The sequence below is a fragment of the Haliotis rubra genome, unplaced genomic scaffold (genome assembly GCF_003918875.1).
Source record: "Haliotis rubra isolate DU_JTF1 unplaced genomic scaffold, ASM391887v1 Scf176, whole genome shotgun sequence".
Lineage (NCBI taxonomy): Eukaryota > Metazoa > Mollusca > Gastropoda > Lepetellida > Haliotidae > Haliotis > Haliotis rubra.
In genome coordinates this window covers 690663-712546 of record NW_025765736.1, presented here as the reverse complement: position 1 = coordinate 712546, position 21884 = coordinate 690663, and the positions used below count along the sequence as shown (strand labels likewise).

The following is a 21884-nucleotide window of genomic DNA, read 5'->3' as shown; positions in this document are numbered from 1 at the left end:
TATATTTTACTTTACTTTGAAAAAATGTCCGGTGATTAAGTTCATCGGAGTGTATACGTATAAACGTCGGCCTGAAATAATGAAATTACAACATAAAGAAAATTCAACCTCGTGTAACAGGTGCCTATCTCGCCAATGCAAACGTCATTGTCCTTCCCAGGCCTTCCAAATCCCCTGATCTGAACTCGATCGAGCATCTATTGAACGAACTTGATCGATGTGTCCGTAAACGTCATCATCATCCTCAGACACTTGCAGTACTTGCCAACGCCTTGCAGGAGGAATGGCGACCAAGCAAATATCTGTGTCGAGCATTGACGGCTGCAAGGTGTGGCGTCACCATGTACTGACCTGAACGCCCCCATGTGTTCACACGTGCAGTGAGTGAACTGAATTAATGCTCACAATGACAAAATACATATGTTCAGCCGTGTGTCGAATTTCCTTTAGCTATGTTCAAGCTTAATCGACTTATGTACAGTCACTTAAATACGTTTAATACATTTCCATATTTTTGGCCTATGCGTTTCTTTTTTTTGAAGAGTTTACATTCTTCAGCATGCACATTGTGTGAGTAGTGTTATTTGTCATGTTTCTCAATACAAAGCAGACAGCCATTTACCTTGATTGCCTCGTTCAACATAATAATGTGTTATTTACAGAACATATAAAAAAATGAAAAGCGTTGACAATAATTATATTTATTACTTAATTATATGAACACAATTTATCTCCTGCTCAAGCCATTAATGTTTGTCTATTTGTTCAACCAAACAGACCTTTAATTCGTGTGAGCGGAACGCTTAATGGTCGATGCATTTGCTGAAAAACAACCACATACATCAACAAGATTTAATTGTGAAACTGTGTTCGCACCACAAAGATGTGGATTGAAATGACTCGGGAAGACTAAACTGCGCCCTTGGTTTCTTGTTAATTGTGATTCTATCTTGTCAAGGCAATTAGAATTAAACGTTCGTGTCATGTACAACCAAGACGGATCTGTGCTTGTATGTGCTTATTGATGCTATAATGTCAGATGAGATGTATGTTCATGTGTTTGTACTAATTAGATAATTTAACATAATCACACTATAAAACACACGGGAAAAGTCGGCATTACCTTACAGTCTTTTGTATTTGTGCTAATCAGACTAAAGCATAATCATACGAAAGACTAATGTGAGTGAGAGAGTTTGTTTTTACGCCGCTTTTAGCGATATTCCAATATCACGGCGGAAATGGGTTTCACACAATGTACCCATGTGGGGAATCGAACCAGGGTCGAGCGAACGCTTTAACCACTAAGCTACCCAACCGGCCCGAAAGACTAAAGAATGACTTGAGAAGTCCAAATTCATATCTGAAAGACTAAAGAATGCCTTGACACAAGTCCAAATTCATATCTGAAAGACTAAAGAATGACTTGACACAAGTCCAAATTCATATCTAAAAGACTAAAGAATGACTTCACAGAAGACGAAATTCATATCTGAAAGACTAAAGAATGCCTTGACACAAGTCCAAATTCATATCTAAAAGACTAAAGAATGACTTGACAGAAGACCAAATTCATATCTGAAAGACTGAAGAATGACTTGACACAAGTTTAGATTCATATCTGAAAGACTGAAGAATGACTTGACAGAAGACGAAATTCATATCTGAAAGACTAAAGAATGCCTTGACACAAGTCCAAATTCATATCTAAAAGACTAAAGAATGACTTGACAGAAGACCAAATTCATATCTGAAAGACTGAAGAATGACTTGACACAAGTTTAGATTCATATCTGAAAGACTGAAGAATGACTTGACAGAAGACGAAATTCATATCTGAAAGACTAAAGAATGCCTTGACACAAGTCCAAATTCATATCTAAAAGACTAAAGAATGACTTGACAGAAGACCAAATTCATATCTGAAAGACTGAAGAATGACTTGACACAAGTTTAGATTCATATCTGAAAGACTGAAGAATGACTTGACAGAAGACGAAATTCATATCTAAAAGACTAAAGAATGACTTCACAGAAGACGAAATTCATATCTGAAAGACTAAAGAATGCCTTGACACAAGTCCAAATTCATATCTAAAAGACTAAAGAATGACTTGACAGAAGACCAAATTCATATCTGAAAGACTGAAGAATGACTTGACACAAGTTTAGATTCATATCTGAAAGACTGAAGAATGACTTGACAGAAGACGAAATTCATATCTGAAAGACTAAAGAATGACTTGACAGAAGACGAAATTCATATCTAAAAGACTAAAGAATGACTTGACAGAAGACCAAATTCATATCTGAAAACTGAAGAATGACTTGACAGAAGACAAAATTCACCGTGGAATGTGGCCAGTATCAATGAATGACATAAGTTTGACAATTTCAAAATCTGTGAACTTAAATTCACTTTTCAACATTTCTGCAGTAAAATCGTTGGCGATTAGCCCATCTACCTGTTTCTTTTGAAATTTTGAAACATGTTTGTCCAGTTTTATTGACCTGAGAGTTTTTGACATACCCTCTATTGTCAGGTCTTTTAGATGACTGGGCAGTACTTTGGTTTTACCACTGCGCGGTGGAAGCTGAGGAGTAGAGGCGTCGTCACTTTCTGTCCCCTGCACTTTGCTCTCATTGATGGCGCCTGCATCCATAGAAACTGAACTCGATCGTGGGGGAAGTTTCGGTTTGCTGCTGGTATCCTGACTGCTTGTACTGACACTCCTAGTGACTTTTGTTACACTCCATCTTTGTGCATCATCTTTGGTTTTGGTTTTGGTTAGTTTTTTCTGTAGCTCGGATATCATGGATCCTTTGGGTGGATATCTCTTGTGGAAGTATGGAGCAGCATACTTTTCATCATCAGTAGCGTTGCCTTGTGACAGGAGAGAGAATGTGATGTATTCTGAAGGCTCTATGTAGGAATAGATGTGGTCCTCTTTATCTACCACGGAGCTGTCCGAAAACACTGCTATCTCTGAAATACATAATAACCCCGTACAGTATACCAACATTTACTACAAACTTCATTTAATCTAATACATAGTGCGTGCATATTCGTTATAGGTTGACATCTGCCTTGGTTAAACTTGAACCAACTCAGTGATTTTAGTTATTCAGGTCCTAACTTGAATTCAGTTAATTAAAAGAAGCACTTACCTCTTACAACATTCTGTTTGTTTCTTGTTTAACGCCGCACTCAGCAATACTCCAGCAATATCAAGTGATCACCATCATGAGATATATGTAGTTGGGATTAGATGACATGGGTCATCCAAGTCAGCAAGCCTGACCACCCGATCCCGTTAGTCGCCTCTTACGACAAGTATGGGTTCTCTTTCAACAACTTCTCGAGTGGTGTTGGACTGAATTGTATATACTGCATAGTTTAAATCAGAGCTTGGCTTCTTGGTGGCACCATCAGTGACAGATTATGTTCTTACCTTTATTCCCCATGTTGGGAGGAATCTTGACGTCTTTCAGCGACGCTTTCAGTTGAGAATACAGGGTCTTCCACTCCTCCTCCCCCATCGCGACGACGCCCTTCACCGTGGACACACACAGATCATCAATGTACAGCGGCACCACCACCGGACTCATGTCCACGGACCCTGGAGAATGAGTGAGTAAGTGAGTTTTACGGCGCGTTTAGCGATAATCCCACTATTACACGGTGGGGGACACTAGGAATGCGCTTCGTGCACAGTGCCCATGATGGGAATCGAACCCGGGTTTGTGGCATGATGCACAAACGCTTTAACTACTAGGCTACCATCCCCTAGCCTTGGGAATACCCGTATTGAATCACTGATCATATGAACAAAATTTCAATTATTCTCGATTTGAAAATTCAGAATGCTCGTACGTACATAAACCTGGTAAGGGCAGAAATCTTCTCTTCACCCATGCTAGCATTGTTCACCAACAATTAACCATCATGATGATACTATCACCCGTACGTACGTTTTCCGTGTAGTCAACAATTTGAATGTTTTTAATGATAGTGATGGTCGGAAACTACCATGGATAGCTAACTTCTATTCAACAGAACCTCCCTGGGATACGTTGTTCGTCTGCGCCAACGTCCCGTAACAGTTCGGAATCCTGACTCTTTCTATCATTGTCAGGGGCGGTTCTGGATCCAGAGGGCTGCTATCAAGGCTCTCGTCTACAGAAGCCATGATGATGCCAACCAGTATTGGTCTGCAGGGTCTTATGCCTCCTTACTGACTTCTCCCGACGCCTTCTGTCTCAACAAATGATTAAGACTTACGCCCGTAGACTCCATTGGCTATGATGAAGGTCTCCTCGTAGATGTGTGACAGGGCGAGATTACTGAGGTCCTTGGCCTTCTGTTCATCAGATCCGATGTAAAAGGCGACGTTAGCTGGGGCGGAAAACCTGACCTGGACTGGCAATTTGTTCTCAAGGAGGATCTGTTTCATCGTCTGTTCTGGTCCCACTGAAACAAGGGTTTGGGGGGACACATCATTTGATAGTGTCACATTTGATACCATCACATGATATTAAAATGAAGAAGGCCTGATAGACGTGGATGTGGACGTGGATGTGGCCGTGGAAATAGGATATGGATGTGGACGTGGACACGCCCGCGCGCACGTATGTGTGTCTGTGCGTGAGCGTGCCTGCGATCGTTTGAGAGAGAGTGCTCGTATTTGTATCAACGTGTTTGCGTGATGTGTGTTTGTGTGCTGGAACGGTTGTCAGGATGTTATCATGTATATCAGCGATTCTGCGTATGTGTGTGTGTGCGTTAGAGATCGTGAGGGAGGATGTTGGCATTTGAATCAACGTGTGTTTGTGTGCGTGATTTGTGTTTGTTTGAACGTTGGTGTTTGTATCAATGTGTGTGTTTGTTTTTGTGTGCGTGCGATCGTTTGTGAGGATGTTAGAATTTGTGTAAAAGTGCATGCGGGAACGTTTTACGCCGTTAGCAATATTGCAGTAATATCACGGCGGGGAACACCAGAAATTGGCTTCGTACATTGTACCCATGTGGGGAATCGAACTCAGGGACTTCAGCGTGACGGGCGAACGCTCTAACCACTAGGCTACCCCACCGCCCCTTGGTGCGATGGAAGAACAGGAATATCATATTGTGGTTATGACCGGTATGAGATCGAAGGCTCATGTAACACACCAACAATACCTTTACCCAACATTCAGCTGATAAACCGTGATATAACTGTTAAAAAATGCGTTACACCCAGATCACTCACTATCTATTATGATTATACTCATTTTCGCATGGACGACTAGAATAGCTGGAAGGAACATAATTCATGTAAGCATGAGTCTAAATCCCAGAACCTGGATCTCGTTGAATTCGTTAGATTCTAGGTGCACTGGACTTTTAAAACCATCGCGGTTGTCCATAGATATATATTACGCACAGATTCCCACCTGGCGAAGGTCTGGAAACTCGTAATTAAACAGCCCACCGTGACCGTCATTACGTCTTTGGCGATGACGTAGCCTAGCACTTACAACGTACATCGAAAATTGGGGTTGAATTCTCCACGTGGGTACTGGAGTGCGTGAAGCCCGTTTCTGGCGTCAGCCGCCATGACATTGTTGGTGTATTATATTATGATATTATTAACAGTGGTTTAAATCCATATTCACTGTCTATCACATACTCTTTTGTCTGGATATGACGATCTTGAACTTCATGGGGTACTCCTCGGGGATGCTGATTGTCCTGCCACGTGAGTCCCGCGCGACCACCCGCCTCTGTTTGACGTAGCTGTGGCAGAACAGAGCCTAATGGGGAGAGAAATGATAAGGTTTCAATAGTCAATAGAAAAATGTATCTCAAAACGCCATTTAGAATGCCGTGAGATCAAACAAACGTTGAGTCACGATACGAGTAATACTGCCGATAAAATCTTAACTCAGACACCTTACCTGTTCCACAGAGAACGTTAAGACGATCTACCTGTCCATGTAAGAGTATAAACGCCTTACATGTTCAGCAGTATAAATATGCAGACACCTTTCCTGTTCCACAGAGAACGTAAAGACGATCTACCTGTCCATGTAAGAATGTATAAATGCCTTACATGCTCAGCTGTATAAATATATAGACGCCTTACCTGTTCAACAGAGAAGGTAAAGACGATTAACCTGTTCAAATGAGAATGTATAGAGACCTTACATGTTCAGTAGTATAAACATATCGATTTACCTGTCAAACATATATATTACAATCACATTAATATATAAATGCCTTACGTGTTCAGCACAGAATACATAGACGTCCAACGTGTTAACCACAGAATTACAGAAACAGAAACTTGCCTGTTCAGCGGAGAAGGTTTCGAGGTCTGTAAAGCCGTAACACCCCTGTGTGACTATAACGAATACTGGTAACTTCTGTGAGAACCGGTCAAAGAACTCCGGCATAGAGTAGTTCTCCTCTCTGGTTTCAAACTGTACCATCTTATACAGGAATTCCTTCGACGCCATGTTTTCTGCGAATGTCGGTGAAATGCATTAAGATTGAATCGTGAAAGTGTATGTCTTAAATGAAAGGGGTTAAAATATTGCCATATGTCGTGCAATCATTCCTGATTTCGAGAAACATTAAGGCTATTTAAGTAAGATCACTGAATTTCTTAATAAAATGCCCCTCAGCAACACGGTTCCAAGATTGTATGTACGCTTCACGAGTCTGTTTGTTTAGCCTGACCCCAAACAACAACACAGGTATATCCCAGCGTGATCCATGGTGTGAAGTGTAAACGGTGTGGTACATACAGCGTGGTGACAAGTTGTACAATATCGGAATCGCAGACTGACAAAGCAACAAACAATACCACTGTTACTCTTCTACTGACTAAATGTTTACTCTTCGCCACGAACCAAAAATACCGAGTTAAAAGAGTGGCCGATTTTACCGTCTCTTCACTGCCTTTTCTGAAACGTTAGCGGCAATTCGCATAGTGTTATTGTTTATATATACTCAAACCTCACATCCTCTGTTTGTTAGGACGGGGATATTTCTGTTGACGTTGTGTCACAGGGTCGTAAAACGAAGTTCGTTGCTAAAAAATGAAGTATGCAACTTTATGGATGACAACTTCTTGTAGAATGCAAAGGTTCTTACATCGGTAAACAAGAAGTTGGCATCATAAAGTTGTTTGCTACACTGTTGACTCCCCAACTTCAAGAACGCCGATCAAACAAACAACAAGGTTCTTTGCTGTCCAATGACAGCTTCCTCCCCTATGACCTTCGTCCGATGGTCTTGCTTCATGATACGCGTTGGGTTTTCATTAAGGAGTTTGTTGTCCATAAATTGTATTCTCTCTAACCGTTTAGCATACTTTCATCACACAGTTCACACAGAGATTGTTCGTTGCACATACCAGAATTCCAAGTGTATCAGCAGACAAAGAGCCATTGGAATATCGCAGATGGGGGCTTCGAACAGACACATTGCCAGAACATTCGGAAGCACAAGGCAGACCGTCATCTGACTACTGCGACGCTTCAACCGGATTTACTAGACATCTGACAGTCCCACAAACAGAAGACCGAGAGTGACCACACCCACAAGATAACCATCATCTGCACATTTTCTGTTGCCTAACTGGCTGCTCACCGTGGCCTCATCAGCACCAACGGCGTTGGGCCACCGCTTCGGCAGGACCACAGTGACAGCGTGCTGTCGGCCATTCCTGAGCATGTGATTAACCAGTCAACAATGTTCAAGTGTTCAGGGCAACGACAGATGTATAGATTCCATTGATCCGAAGCGAGGCTCCACGAAACTGAACTATACCGAGTCGATCAAATTGTTGCAACCTTCCATCACTCTACTGAGTACGAGTTACTGCTCAGACGATTAGAAATCGTCTACATGCAGTATGGTGTACTCAGTGTCCATGTCATAAATGAACATCGACTTATCCTCCATAGACCACACATGGGACATGGTAGGGAGGCGTGTGTGTCTATGTCATAAGTCGCCGAGCACGTTTCGCCGAACTTGGTGCACGTGGTGCAGATTCCCTCAAATTGTCATTTGGGAGACATATGGAATATACATGTCGGTCCTAGTGAATGACTGAATGTTTTACGGAAATATTAAGCGACAACCTAACGACAACATTTCTCATCTTAACCCCCATCGTCCTATTCATCTTACCCCCATCGTCCTTCCCATCTTACCCCCATCGTCCTTCCCATCTTACCCCCATCGTCCTTCTCATCTTACCCCCATCGTCCTACTCATCTTACCCCCATCGTCCTTCTCATCTTACCCCCATCGTCCTACTCATCTTACCCCCATCGTCCTACTCATTTTACCCCCATCGTCCTACTCATCTTACCCCATATCGTCCTTCCCATCTTACCCCTATCGTCCTTTCTCATCTTACCCCCATCGTCCTACTCATTTTACCCCCATCGTCCTACTCATCTTACCCCATCGTCCTTCCCATCTTACCCCCATCGTCCTTCTCATCTTACCCCCATCGTCCTACTCATCTTACCCCATCGTCCTACTCATCTTACCCCCATCGTCCTTCCCATCTTACCCCTATCGTCCTTCTCATCTTACCCCCATCGTCCCCTCATTTTACCCCCATCGTCCTACCATCTTACCCCATCGTCCTTCCCATCTTACCCCCATCGTCCTTCTCATCTTACCCCCATCGTCCTACTCATTTTACCCCCATCGTCCTACTCATTTTACCCCCATCGTCCTACTCATCTTACCCCATCGTCCTTCCCATCTTACCCTATCGTCCTTCTCATCTTACCCCCATCGTCCTACTCATTTTACCCCCATCGTCCTACCACTTATCTTACCCCATCGTCCTTCCTGTCTTACCCCCATCGTCCTTCTCATCTTACCCCCATCGTCCTTCTCATCTTACCCCATCGTCCTTCTCATCTTACCCCCATCGTCCTACTCATCTTACCCCCATCGTCCTTCCCATCTTACTCCCATCGTCCTACTCATCTTACTCCCATCGTCCTTCTCATCTTACCCCCATCGTCCTTCTCATCTTACCCCCATCGTCCTTCTCATCTTACCCCTATCGTCCTACTTGTTGTACACAGGCTGGAATGGCCCTAAATCCGCCATTTTGATTTTATGACGTCATCATCGAACACCTGGCTGACCTCATTTCACAAGGGTGTCAATGACCTTGTACTGAGTTGACCTTGGATTAAACAACTTTTCCAAGAGGTATTTTTAGACTCAAGTGGGCAATATAAGGCCCCCGAACAGTCCCCATGTCATTCAGACTTCAATGCGATGCTCATTGTACAATACTGTGTGTATTTGTGACTATTTGAGAATAAATCAATTTTGGTTGTCATTGGTTGATGTGGTGTATAAAAGTCCTAACAAAAGGTAGGTGAAGGGAGAGCAGAGTGGCACAGTGGAAGCGCTCTGGGCTCATAACCCAGAGGACCGTGGATCGAAACCACGCTCTGCTAACAACATGTTTTTAGAATTAGGGCTAGCAGATATCTATATAAAGGACAGAAACGGTGATTTAGCTTCATTTAGCCGTGGACCCGTGATAGTGACACTTCATCTGAAACCTCTGTGTGAGAGTCAGTATTCATTCTGAACAAGATAATGAACAGACGATACTGGAGACCCTATTTGGACGATCCTAAGAAATGGACCAAATATTACTATTTGCAGGCTAAAGGATATCCCAATCCCTTTACTAACGTGGATGATTATGTGATCTATTATGAGAAACAAGGGGTAAAGATAGACCTAACCCTTCTACAGAAAAGTTTGCTCTCACGTCTCCAACCCAACAAGTCGTTCAACAGGCCAGAGCACGTATTCAGATGCAGGAGAACGGGGAAACTGAAGCCAAAATAATGACTTCCTCCCAGAGTCGCACAAAGAAACGGAAGACGTGTTTTTAGATAAAAGCAGCTAGTAGACAGGTTCTTTGCCATTTAGACTCGGACCACCATGCAGTCAGCAACGTGTCCCGTGTGCTATCAGACGTTTTCCAGAAGGGATGCCATGCTTAGACATCTCAGGAATCAACACAGACGAGCAATGCAGCCACCACCACCACCACCACGAGCACCACCACAACCGCCACCACCACCACCACCACGAGCACCACCACCACCGCCACCACCACCACCACCACCACCACCACCACCACGAGCACCACCACCACCACCACCACGAGCACCACCACAACCGCCACCACCACCATCACCACCACCACGAGCACCACCACCACCACCACCTATGATGCAACCAGTGCAACCACATGTGGGTGCTTTGGAAGAATGTAGACTGATACACCCCTTCACCATGATTGTCTCAGGGCCCACCTCCTGTGGGAAAACGTACTTAGTGAAACAGATTCTAGAACGCATGAACATTAAACCTTATCCTGAACGTATTATTTGGCTCTACAAACGATGGCAGCCCTTGTATAACACCATTCAAACCCATGTTTATCCCTATGTGGAATTTCATCAAGGCATTCCTTCTGATCTCGAAAAGGATGCGTTTCTGGACCCCCATGTGGTGAATGTGGTGATCCTCGACGACTTAATGTCGACAGCGGGCAAAGATCCACGCATTACAGATCTGTTTACGGAAGGAAGTCATCATCGTAATCTCAGTGATAGCCTTGAACCAGAATTTGTATTTCAGTAAGGATCCTAGACTAACAACTAGTCTCTGAAATGAACATATTTTACTGAAAAAAGTTCATAGTAAAAAAAATAAAATATAATGAAAAGGAGCCCTGAGACTTTCTTCCTGAAGCTGAGGAAATCTAGACTTGCCACATTCTCTAGACTTGTGTGGGCTTTCTTGGATATATTTGCTTCAGGGTCTGTACGAGAGACTATAAGGATCCCACACAACGAAGAAACTGCCATTATCTGCTTCTGTTCAACAACCCTATCGATCAACAACCCATCATGACTTTGGCGAGGCAAATGTATCCAGGTAACACAGACCGTTTCATGGAGCCGTTTCAAAGGGCTATCCAGAAACCATATGGTTACTTGTTGGTTGATCTAAAACCCCAAACACCTCCCCATTTGCGACTTTGCCCCAATGCATTCAGCTTAAAAGGAGACAACCAAGCTAGGACCATTCAGTCCGAGTTAGACTTTCGGCGTGAGCAGACGTGTGAAGAAAACCTCCCAACCATGCCATCTTGTGATGACTGTGGACTCATGTTTCAAGACGTGCATGATTTGCAAAAACACAGAAGAAACTAGTGTCCTGTAAAGTCTTCAGTGTGTCCACCGGGAATACCCCAAGTTAAAAGGAAGAGGGAGGAAGACGACAACTTCTCTCCTGTGAAGGCACCGCGTACACTGTCAGATTGTGACTATTGCGGTCAAGTGTTTAGCAATAACCACAACTTACAAAGACATTTACACGATAAACAATGTCCTGAAATGGAAAATGATGATGATGATGATGAATCATTAAACGAAGTCGCACAAAACAACAGGAAAAAAAAGATGGCTGATCTCGAAGAGCAAGGTATAAGACAAATGTATTCACGTACACGTGAGCTGAATAAAGACTTTTTGGATGAGAAACGACAGCTGTACATGAAAAGAGGTTTAAACGAAGACACGATTCAAGCCAAACTGAACAAATACATGTGGAGCACGTTTAAAGAGACGTATGCCTGGTTTATTACTTATCTGTTCCATATGCAGTATGGTCCAAAGACACAAGGAATACTGAAACAAGTAGGAGACACAAATAATCTGTATCATGATGTGTTTTCCAATCTGTACCAATATAAGTCTTGGGTCGAAGGCTTGACCGAAGATGATAATGCAGACATAACATCTGATGAAGAGAGTGAAGGCCATGACGATTAGGAACGGTGATAAGACAACAGATGTAAAGTAAACTTCTGGGAGCGCTCCTATCCCGTAGTTGTACTCGTTTGAAACGGAGCTAATAAAAAAATGAAAATCAGTTTATCTTGTTTTTTTGTGATGTATACCTCGTTGGGAGCCACATTAACTTAGTGCGCCTAGTGGCAGCAAGATGCTCCCCGGGGAGTTGAGAATGGTGATTGACATCCAAGGAAAAAGTTACCAGCCCTTTGAGCATGCATGCGGTATGGACTATAGTGCTATATAAATACCCATATGAAAATAATATACACCTGTGAATTGTCATTTATGATTACTCTTTCATGCTAACACTATACAATTACACCCCTTTCCTGATGGAATTTTAGAAAGTTGAAAGTTGCATTCCTAAATATGATGTACAAAAACCCCATGACCAGAACGCACATTTCAAAGCTGACACGCCCTAGCTAGCGTTCATTCTAACGAGCATTTATATTTATGGGTGTTTTACACTCACGAGAAATGTCGTCAGGCTATAACTGTCGACAGAAACCTCCCTCCCTCTGCCACAGCAGTGCCCCCGTCCCTCCCCTACCCCTCCCGCCACAGCATAGTCCCACACACGCAAATGTGGGTCACCAGATCGCGTCTCTGCTAGCACTGTGAGAGGGAGAGTATTTTGCACAACACAATCCCAGATATAACATATGTTCTATTTACATGGAAGGTGCAATATTAGTCTCATGTGTTTTGGTGGTTGATTCATTCAATACAATCACAAACATATGGGATTTGGGTATAACATCTCAATATCATCCCTGATTCCTAAATTTATCGCATTACAAGGCAGGATACAATGACAATATGGATTGGATATTCAAATATGGAATGTGAATACCGGTAAGTTTGAAATACATTTGAAATTCTATTGAGTTGGGTTGTTCTGGTGATGGTCAAGACAAACTCAAATCATTTTCATGTGGCAATGAACGCTGATTGCATTGAACAAATGTGTTATAAAACCCGTATAATTTCTTTTTTACACATATGAGTGCACATGTTTGACTAGACTAATGTTTAGTCTCTGAATGTATTATCTTGATAGTAACAAACAAACCTATTTAAATTGACAAGGAGCCCAAGGCAGACCTGGGGGAAATCTAGACTTCATTTAGAGCCTTAGCAGTGCAGGGAGGGCTAGGCTGTAGGCAAAATAATATGGGTCAGACACGTGAGACAGGCTAATGTTAGACCCACGATTTTGAGTACAACTTGAGGAGGTATCATATTACACCTCGGCTGAGTGAGACGAGGGAAGTGTGTGGAGGCTGCGACTGTTAATTCACCATGCCTCAACGGCGCGCGCTCTGAGATGACAGATTTTCTCCACAGGCCGCAGAAAAGGTTATTGAGTATAGAAAATATAAACATTTTGTAAGAAGACAAAATGATAACTTCAACTGACTGTCAGAGGGTTTTTTTAATAGGTAAAATTGAAACCGGATGAAACTAGTTTGTGGTCAGTGGTCCAGTCAGTCCGATAGTTGTTCTACGCTGATTGGTCTAAATTAATGGGATGATGTCATGGTGTGATGCTATGATGTGTTTCCCACGGGACGCGCGGTTATTGACCCCTCGGTCAGGGTGAGTCACACCGGAGTGAGTTTGCACACTCTTACACATGTAAATCTACATGACTACCCTGATGTCATTTTTTTTTCGGTTGCTATGCTCCTGATCTAAAAATACCGCTTGGAAAAGTTGTTTAATCCAAGGTCAACTCAGTACAAGGTCATTGACACCCTTGTGAAATGAGGTCAGCCAGGTGTTCGATGATGACGTCATAAAATCAAAATGGCGGATTTAGGGCCATTCCAGCCTGTGTACAACACCTACTCATCTTACCCCCATCGTCCTACTCATCTTACCCCTATCGTCCTTCCCATCTTACCCCCATCGTCCTTCTCATCTTACCCCCATCGTCCTACTCATCTTATCCCCATCGTCCTTCTCCATCTTACCTTATCGTCCTTCTCATCTTACCCCCATCGTCCTTCTCATCTTACCCCATCGTCCTTCTCATCTTACCCCATCGTCCTCATCTTACACCCATCGTCCTACTCATCTTACCCCCATCGTCCTACTCATCTTACTACCCCATCGTCCCTTCTCATCTTACTCCCATCGTCCTACTCATCTTACTCCCATCGTCCTACTCATCTTACTTATCGTCCCCATCCCCCATCGTCCTTCTCATCTTACCCCATCGTCCTTCTCATCTTACCCCCATCGTCCTTCTCATCTTACCCCCATCGTCCTTCTCATCTTACCCCCATCGTCCTTCTCATCTTACCCCATCGTCCTTCTCATCTTACCCCCATCGTCCTTTCTCATCTTTACCCCCATCGTCCTACTCATCTTATCCCATCGTCCTACTCATCTTATCTTACTCCCATCGTCCTTCTCCTTCTCATCTTATCCCCCATCTCCCTTCTCATCTTACTCCCATCGTCCTTCTCATCTTACCCCCATCGTCCTTCCCATCTTACTCCCATCGTCCTTCCCATCTTACACCCATCGTCCTTCTCATCTTACCCCCATCGTCCTTCCCATCTTACACTTATCGCCTTTCTCATCTTACCCCCACCGTCCTTCTCATCTTACACTTATCGCCATTCATAACATACCACCGGGTGTTATGGGTTCCCAATTCGTTCATTATTACCATACAACAATTACTAGAAAACTAATATTTGCTACAATTTAGGAAATTTAAAGGTTCCTTTCGAGAATCCGATGCTTTTTAGAGGACAAGTATCATGACCGTCTATGATATTTGCAATGGTTTGTGTTGGTTGGTTGTTGTTTATACCGCCGCACTCAGAAATATTCCAGCTATATGACGGCGGTCTGTAAATAATCGAGTCTGGACCAAGCGATCCAGTGATAAACAGCACGAGCATCGTTCTACGCGATCGGGATACGATGACATGTGTCAACCAAGTCCGCGAGCCTGATCACCTGATCCCGTTAGTCGCCTCTCTCGACAAGCATGGGCTGCTGAAGACTAATTCTAACCCGGATTTTCACGGGTGCAATGGTTTAGGTAACCCTCTATGATACACATGACCAGACTGCTGACCACATCTGCAAGTAATGATCAAACTATCAGGACCTTCTCCTCACAATCATGTCACAAACAGGTTTGCCTGTAGAGCTGCTGAATATCATTTTGCCGAGGTTATCATGTACACTACTTGACTATGCTCAATGTTTTATTATCGGAGTACAACTCAATGGTTTGTGTACATCTACACGGATTCAAGGATAGAAATATGACCCAGCAATTTAGCAGTCTTAGATGTCGTTTTGTCGTTAAACCATTTTACCTAGAACCATATCTGACTATTATAAACATCCTCAACGCCAGACAAAACGTAAAAAGCAAGAGAGATTATATGGAGATCTCCAATGGCTGAAAGAACTTCCGGGTTCCCCTTTAGCCGAGGTATTGCACGCATTCTTCCAGTCAATCGTATTATGAGATTATCCGAAATATAATTATAAACTGACCCTTGCAATATAGGTATATTTATGACACAAATGCATATAAAGGGTCAAATGGGTCCATGCCCAAGAAATATTGTCCAGACTGATAGTAGATCCACCTGTCATGCTAATGTGGTAGAGACAGACAGACACTCTACAGATCTATATCTAACACCACCAGTGACGTGGACTAGATTCCTTACCTGATCGTCCTCTCCCCGAAGAAGCGGGTTGTGTTCTGTATCGTTTGACAGTTGCTTGGCTCCCCCCGTCACACCGTGTAACTATCCTCCCGGTACACCGTGTAACGACACTCGCATCAATATGAGAAGTCTGGATCGCGTAGTGTGCAGGAGTTAAATATAGCTTCTCGTGACATGATTCACGGGACAAAGCGCAGGGAAAAGTCCCCTCATATTCATGCATTCCTGCACATAGGTTCTTTAGGAGAGACGTGGTGTGTGTGTACTGCTCTGCACCAACGTACGTCCACATTCAAGGGTCCACCCACAGCTCTTCATGGTTCGGCTGCACCCGAAACAACTTGACGTCCATTGTTGTCGGGGTATGGAGACTGGGAAGGGTGGAGTGAGTGAGTGAGTTTGGTTTTTACGCCGCTTTTAGCAATATTCCAGCAATATCACGGCGCGGGACACTAGAAATGGGCTTCAGATATTGTACCCGGTCCATCACCGTGACGAACGAACGCTTTAACCACTAGGCTACCCCGACGCCCGGTAGGGTGGAGATGGTTTGAGGGTGAGGGGCTGAAAAGGTGGTGAAGTGAGGTGAAATTGGGTTTAATGTCGTGCTTGAGAATATTTCGCTAATATAACGACGTGCATGCGTGTGTATGTGTATGTGCGGCTGCTTGTACTAGCACAGACTTAAGCTGGTTTTATAGTGCTAGCCCACTGACATACCATGCCGCAGTGAAGCATGAATACCCGACTCAGACACATTATACTGACTCCGAGCTGACCAGTCCTTGTTGTACCCATTAATGCCGAGCGCCAAGCAGGGACCAACAAGTACCATATTTTAAAGTCTTTTGGTATGACGCGGTCGGGGATCGAACCCGCGACCTTCCGCTCTCCGGGCGGACGCTCTAACCACTACACCACGGATGTGGTACCTGATAGGGTGGGGTGAAATGGGGTCTGAGTACGGATCACAAACTGAACGCTGCTCATTCGACTAGCACATTCTAACAGAGGTTTGAATGTTACAGTTTATATGCGCTTTTGTGTTTGTTACCTAGTCATACGTGGTAACATTTCAGAACATACATTCATTTATTTATATTTTAGTTTGTTTTGTTTTTTTTTTTGTCCACAGACACATTCATAAATACACCCCTAGATACCTTTCAAGGCACATTCATAGACAGACACAGATACATGGACACATCCCTTCATCCGTTCGTAGACAGTTTCGTCTATATTGTCCCAGTTTATAGAAATATCTTTAGACACATCCATTGATACATCTATAGACACACTTTTAGACACATTCGTAGAAAGACTGAGGGATATATCCACCGCCACATTAAACAATTCATAGGCACATCGGTAGCCATATCCCAGACACATTCACAGACTCACCAGTGTAGACATTTATGAATAATTATATACATACACAAATCCATAGGTACATCAATGTGCACATTAGCAGAAACACACACACATTCAAAGACCGCCAGAGACACATCCATACACAAATCCATAGGTACATCAATGTGCACATCAACAGAAACACAGACACATTCAAAGACCGCCAGAGACACATCCATACACAAATCCATAGGTACATCAATGTGCACATTAGCAGAAACACAGACACATTCAAAGACGGCCAGAGACACATCCATACACAAATCCATAGGTACATCAATGTGCACATCAACAGAAACACAGACACATTCAAAGACTGCCAGAGACACATCCATACACAAATCGACAGATGTCAACACAAAAACGTACAGGCACATCTCATATATTCATTCCTCTACGTTATGGGAGGACTGCACCGTATTTGCCCCCATTAGGTTATTCACCATCATCTCCTCTCGTGTATCATTATCCGTATACCTGGCATTCCTGGAACATACTGGTCAGTGCCGAGAGGCTGTTTTCTTGTACCATTATTTATTTAGCTCTGCAGTCGTGCGTTAATTTACATTTACATGAGTGAGAGAGTTTGAAACCTAACAGCCGGGTTAAACCTAAGATTCTTACCCCCGATCATAGTATACGAGTACCTAACTCCATCTCCCTGTGCCCCAAACAACCGTCCGTTTTGAAATAACCGAGAAGACACGGGAAGTCAATCCACGGAACATAAATACAAAGGGGCATGTAATACTTGAAAGAGTGGATACTGTGACGAATGTATTAATTAGATTAGTAATGAAACGAAGATAGTCATTTGGCATTTTTGCTTATTTTGAGGATTACTAAAACAAGAGAAAAGAAACTCAGTAAATCGATTATCTTTATCTGAGATCTCAAACTGACACGGTAGAAGATGACCTAATAACAGCATTCCACGAGTTACCTCCCCTTCAGGGAAAGTGACCCGCCTTCAAGGCGTCGTCCTTTGCGTGTATAGTTTATCAATCTGAATCATCTCCGAGATGAAGAAAAGTTTATCGTGGAGGATGTTTTGATGCCTACAGTTAACAAGATTTAATCTAGGTCAGCTGACCAATCTGTTGCACTGTTTCTCTTTACAATTTCTTCCATGTGATAAAAACTGCCTCTTCATACAATTATACTTACAATTAGGAGATAAACGTACTGTGTTGGAAACTCAGAGGGTATATAACGTGATTATATACCACTGAATGACTTTAATGAACTTGTCACAATCCAGTATATACTGAAGTCATGGTATTATGGTTGTTGGCCTGGATACATCTGAGGTTGGATGTGGTCATTATCCAGGTAATGTAGATCAAATTATACATTCTAAAAGGTTTTAGAATTTTCCAGTTGTTAACACATTTTAAAATGCTCATCAACATTATTTCCAGTTACGGAGTATTACCTTGTACTACAGGATGCTATTGAAGCGACAACTACAGCTGTACACTTAGCCCATATAAACTGATGTGCAAAGAAAGCACACAGGTTGTGTTTCTTCCAATAAGATAAAAATAACAAAACATTTTGATGAAATGGAAAATGTATGTTGAACCACACTGCAATACACGTGTTTTATCAGCAAAATGACATTGTAACAATAAACAGCGATGTAGTGATGACCACTGCAGACGGTTCCTACGATGCTGGAAGGTCAAGGCCATTCCACGCAGCGGTCGATAGGCCCATACATGCCAGCAGGACGAAGTCGTCTTGTCACTGTGAATCGGCTTACGCGATGACCCAATGATGTGGCTGCTGATGACGCCACCGTCAACATCCAGTTGCGTAGGTGAATAACCCGCAGATAGCGATCCTCTTGGGGTGTTGTGATTCTGGAACGTCCACTTCTGGGTCGATCACATGTCTGGCCTGTCGTACTGAAACGGTTAAACAGCCGAATTATGGTTTGTCTTGTGCAACCCAATGTCCTTGCAATATCGCTGTTGAAAGCACCCATTTGTGTCATTCCTTTGGCCCGTTCTCGTTGCGCCGACATCGATCTTATTTCCTCGTGAGATTTCTGTCAAGTGATTGTTCAGTCTTCACGACAAACAGGTTTTATAGTCTCTGTCAGAAAAGTGCTGGTGCATGGGACAATAATCACAATTTTGCAAAAATTCGTGCAAAACGCGTACACATGTTTTTGGTTGCATTTTGGCAAATGAAACATGACGGTTGCATTCTATACAATCAATGTTTTTCAATAACTTTATTAGTTAGAACGCATATGTGGGATTGCAACAACAATTACACCTGTGTACTTTCTTTTGCACGTCAGTTTATTCTGTATGCTTATCTCCCCTGCCCTTGTCAGATCATATCTCCCAGTGTGCTGGCTGGGCCTACATGGCTCACTGGTTGTTGTTTACTGCATATACCGGTAGGACAGCTCAAATATACACCTTGGGTGCATGCATTCAAAACCCATTTGACATATTCACAACAGAGCGTGAGACTGGCTCATTATCATACATGCACTCAATAGGGGCACGTTCAAATCACTTCTCAGCCCCAAAGAGGATTACGTAACAGTGCAACGCGGAAGTTGCTCGCCAGTGTGTTTGTGTGTACAGAGGGTGGAGTATACCTGGCCTGTTGATAAGGAAGACAACAAAACTATCTCTCCCTGATCCGACATGCTAGACGGCCTTGCCTGCACCGAATAACCACATAGTGATTCATATACAAACAGGGGCGGTGGGGTAGCCTAATGGTTAAAGCGTTCGCTCGTCACGCCGAAGATCCGAGTTCCATTCCCCACATGGGTACAATGTGTGAAGCCCATTTCTGGTGTCCCCCCGCCGTAATATTGCTGGAATATTGCTAAAAGGGTCGTAAAACTAAACTCACTCATTCATATTAACAAGTTACAAGAAGAACTTGTTTCGCCACGCGTGCACAAGGTGTCCAAATGTTTACAGATTGAATATAAAGAACGCAAGTCATTAAATGGTATTTATGACAAGAAAAAACGTGTACGGTTTTGCATTTACATTTTACGAAATATTTTGACTTACACATCGTGACGAATTCAAGAAATTCGTCTGCTTATGTTACAAAGTTTTCTGTTTGTCAGCCAATCAACACGCAAAGATGGTTGCGTGAAAATGTTGGATTTGAGTACAAGAGTGATAATTTCTGATTTTGACGCTTTCAAGGTATATCGATTAAACTCTTCTATCGTTATTTCTGTTACTCGTACTGATTCTTCTTATTATATAGTTATGTTTTACTTGATTCCATTCATGGTTTGTGTATAAACTAGCGATGCAGAACGTCAACAGGATGTTGACATACAGTGCGACCCCGTTTACCCGGACCCCAAATATCCGGAAACCTCACCTTCCGGTCAGTTTTCAAAAAACCCCAATCTCTTACGTTATAAAAGTGACTGTCAATGACGGATATGCGGTTTCCGTTCCCGGACGGTAAATTTTACAAACCAAGGGGCTAAATCAGCGCTGGAAACTGGAAGTCGGACTGGGTGACCAATATGTTTAATGTTTTTGTCTGTAATTAGCAGACTAAGAAACAAAAATGATCAACGACAAGAAGACACAATCGATTGATCCGATACAAGACGAAATCGAACTAGAAAGACGAATTATATTTATTTAAACTTCCATCAAACTACTGGAGTACGAGTTACGGGACAGACCATTATAACGTGTCTACACGCAGGTCGTCTGTATGTGCAAAGGCCAACATTATTAATAACTTTCAACAATCATAACAGCACAGACAACGGAAGAGAGTGGTACAATATCACTCAAAGCTCTTAAATAATTGTAGCACGCACCGGCAAATTTTCCTTAGTTCTCGATAGTTCAGTAACTCCGGATGCACCATCAAAGGGCGTCAACCCATTACACAAGACCTCTATACCTCAGACCACTGGTCTAGCCAGCTACTCACATACATTCTACATAGAGAATACTACACGAGGTCTCATTACATACGAATTATACGAAACTCGTGTCCTTCCTATGGTATCTGACCGGGCGAAAGCGAGGTCAGGAACCATACGAAGGTCACGAGTTATGTATAATTCGTATGTAATGAGACCGAGTGTGGTATTTTATTTATTACCCACGTATTACATGCATTAAATTGACAAAATAACGTATTTTTGTTATTGTTATGGTTTCAAACTGATCACTCTCCTACTCAGAGTTCCGAACAAGACCAGATTCATGCTTTTTAAAAATGGAAATTGTCCACAAGTTCCTGACTTGATTTTCAATAATGAACATTTGGAACGTGTACATCAACATAAACACCTCGGTGTCATCTTTTCAGATAATACAAAATGGTCTCATCATGTATCTGCTGTAATAGAAAAGGCCGCAAAAATTGTTTCCTCATTACGGACGCTAAAGTACGTATTACCTAGATATATCCTTACTAGTATGTGCGAAATGTATATTAGGCCTATTTTAGAATATGCATCTGAGGTCTGGGATAATTGCCCTAGCTATATTTGTGATAAACTTGAAATGTTACAACTTGAAGCAGCACGAATTGTAACCGGATTGCCTAAATTCGCTTCAAGATATAGTTTATACAGTGAAACTGGTTGGTTACCATTGAAAGTTAGACGAACACAAAGGAAACTCTGTACATTCTTCAAAAAATTTAACATGCAAGCTCCTGATTACCTGATAGATTTACTTCCACCTTTTACTGAAACTGGCGTAACAAATCAGATTTGGCTGTTCCTAAATTTCGCACCTCAATTCTCCAAAAGTCATTTATCTATGATTCTGCAAGTTTATGGAATGCTCTCTCCTCTACAACACAATGTACAAATTCATTATC

The 21884-nt window shown here is 42.7% G+C and overlaps 1 protein-coding gene across 3 annotated transcripts; it reads right to left on the bottom strand.

Annotated features, from left to right (window-relative positions):
* Positions 1-2026: 2026 nt before the first annotated feature.
* Positions 2027-15861, bottom strand: LOC124273066. 3 transcript variants are annotated; one of them, XR_006897534.1, is made up of 7 exons: positions 15624-15861; positions 6331-6503; positions 5670-5793; positions 4283-4471; positions 3453-3620; positions 2287-2986; positions 2027-2200 (listed from the first exon to the last, which is right to left on the bottom strand). XR_006897534.1 is itself a non-coding variant. In XM_046708279.1 (7 exons), the coding sequence occupies exons 3-7, from the start codon at positions 6496-6498 to the stop codon at positions 2346-2348; spliced, it is 1290 nt and encodes a 429-aa protein (XP_046564235.1). In that variant the 5' UTR covers positions 6499-6503; positions 7401-7545; positions 15624-15715; the 3' UTR covers positions 2207-2345. The 3 variants fall into 3 exon arrangements, 2 of the variants coding, with proteins under 2 accessions (XP_046564235.1, XP_046564234.1); XM_046708279.1 differs by lacking the exon at positions 2027-2200 and adding an exon at positions 7401-7545 and having other exon boundaries at positions 2207-2986; positions 15624-15715; XM_046708278.1 differs by lacking the exon at positions 2027-2200 and having other exon boundaries at positions 2207-2986.
* Between the last annotated feature and the right edge of the window lie 6023 nt (positions 15862-21884).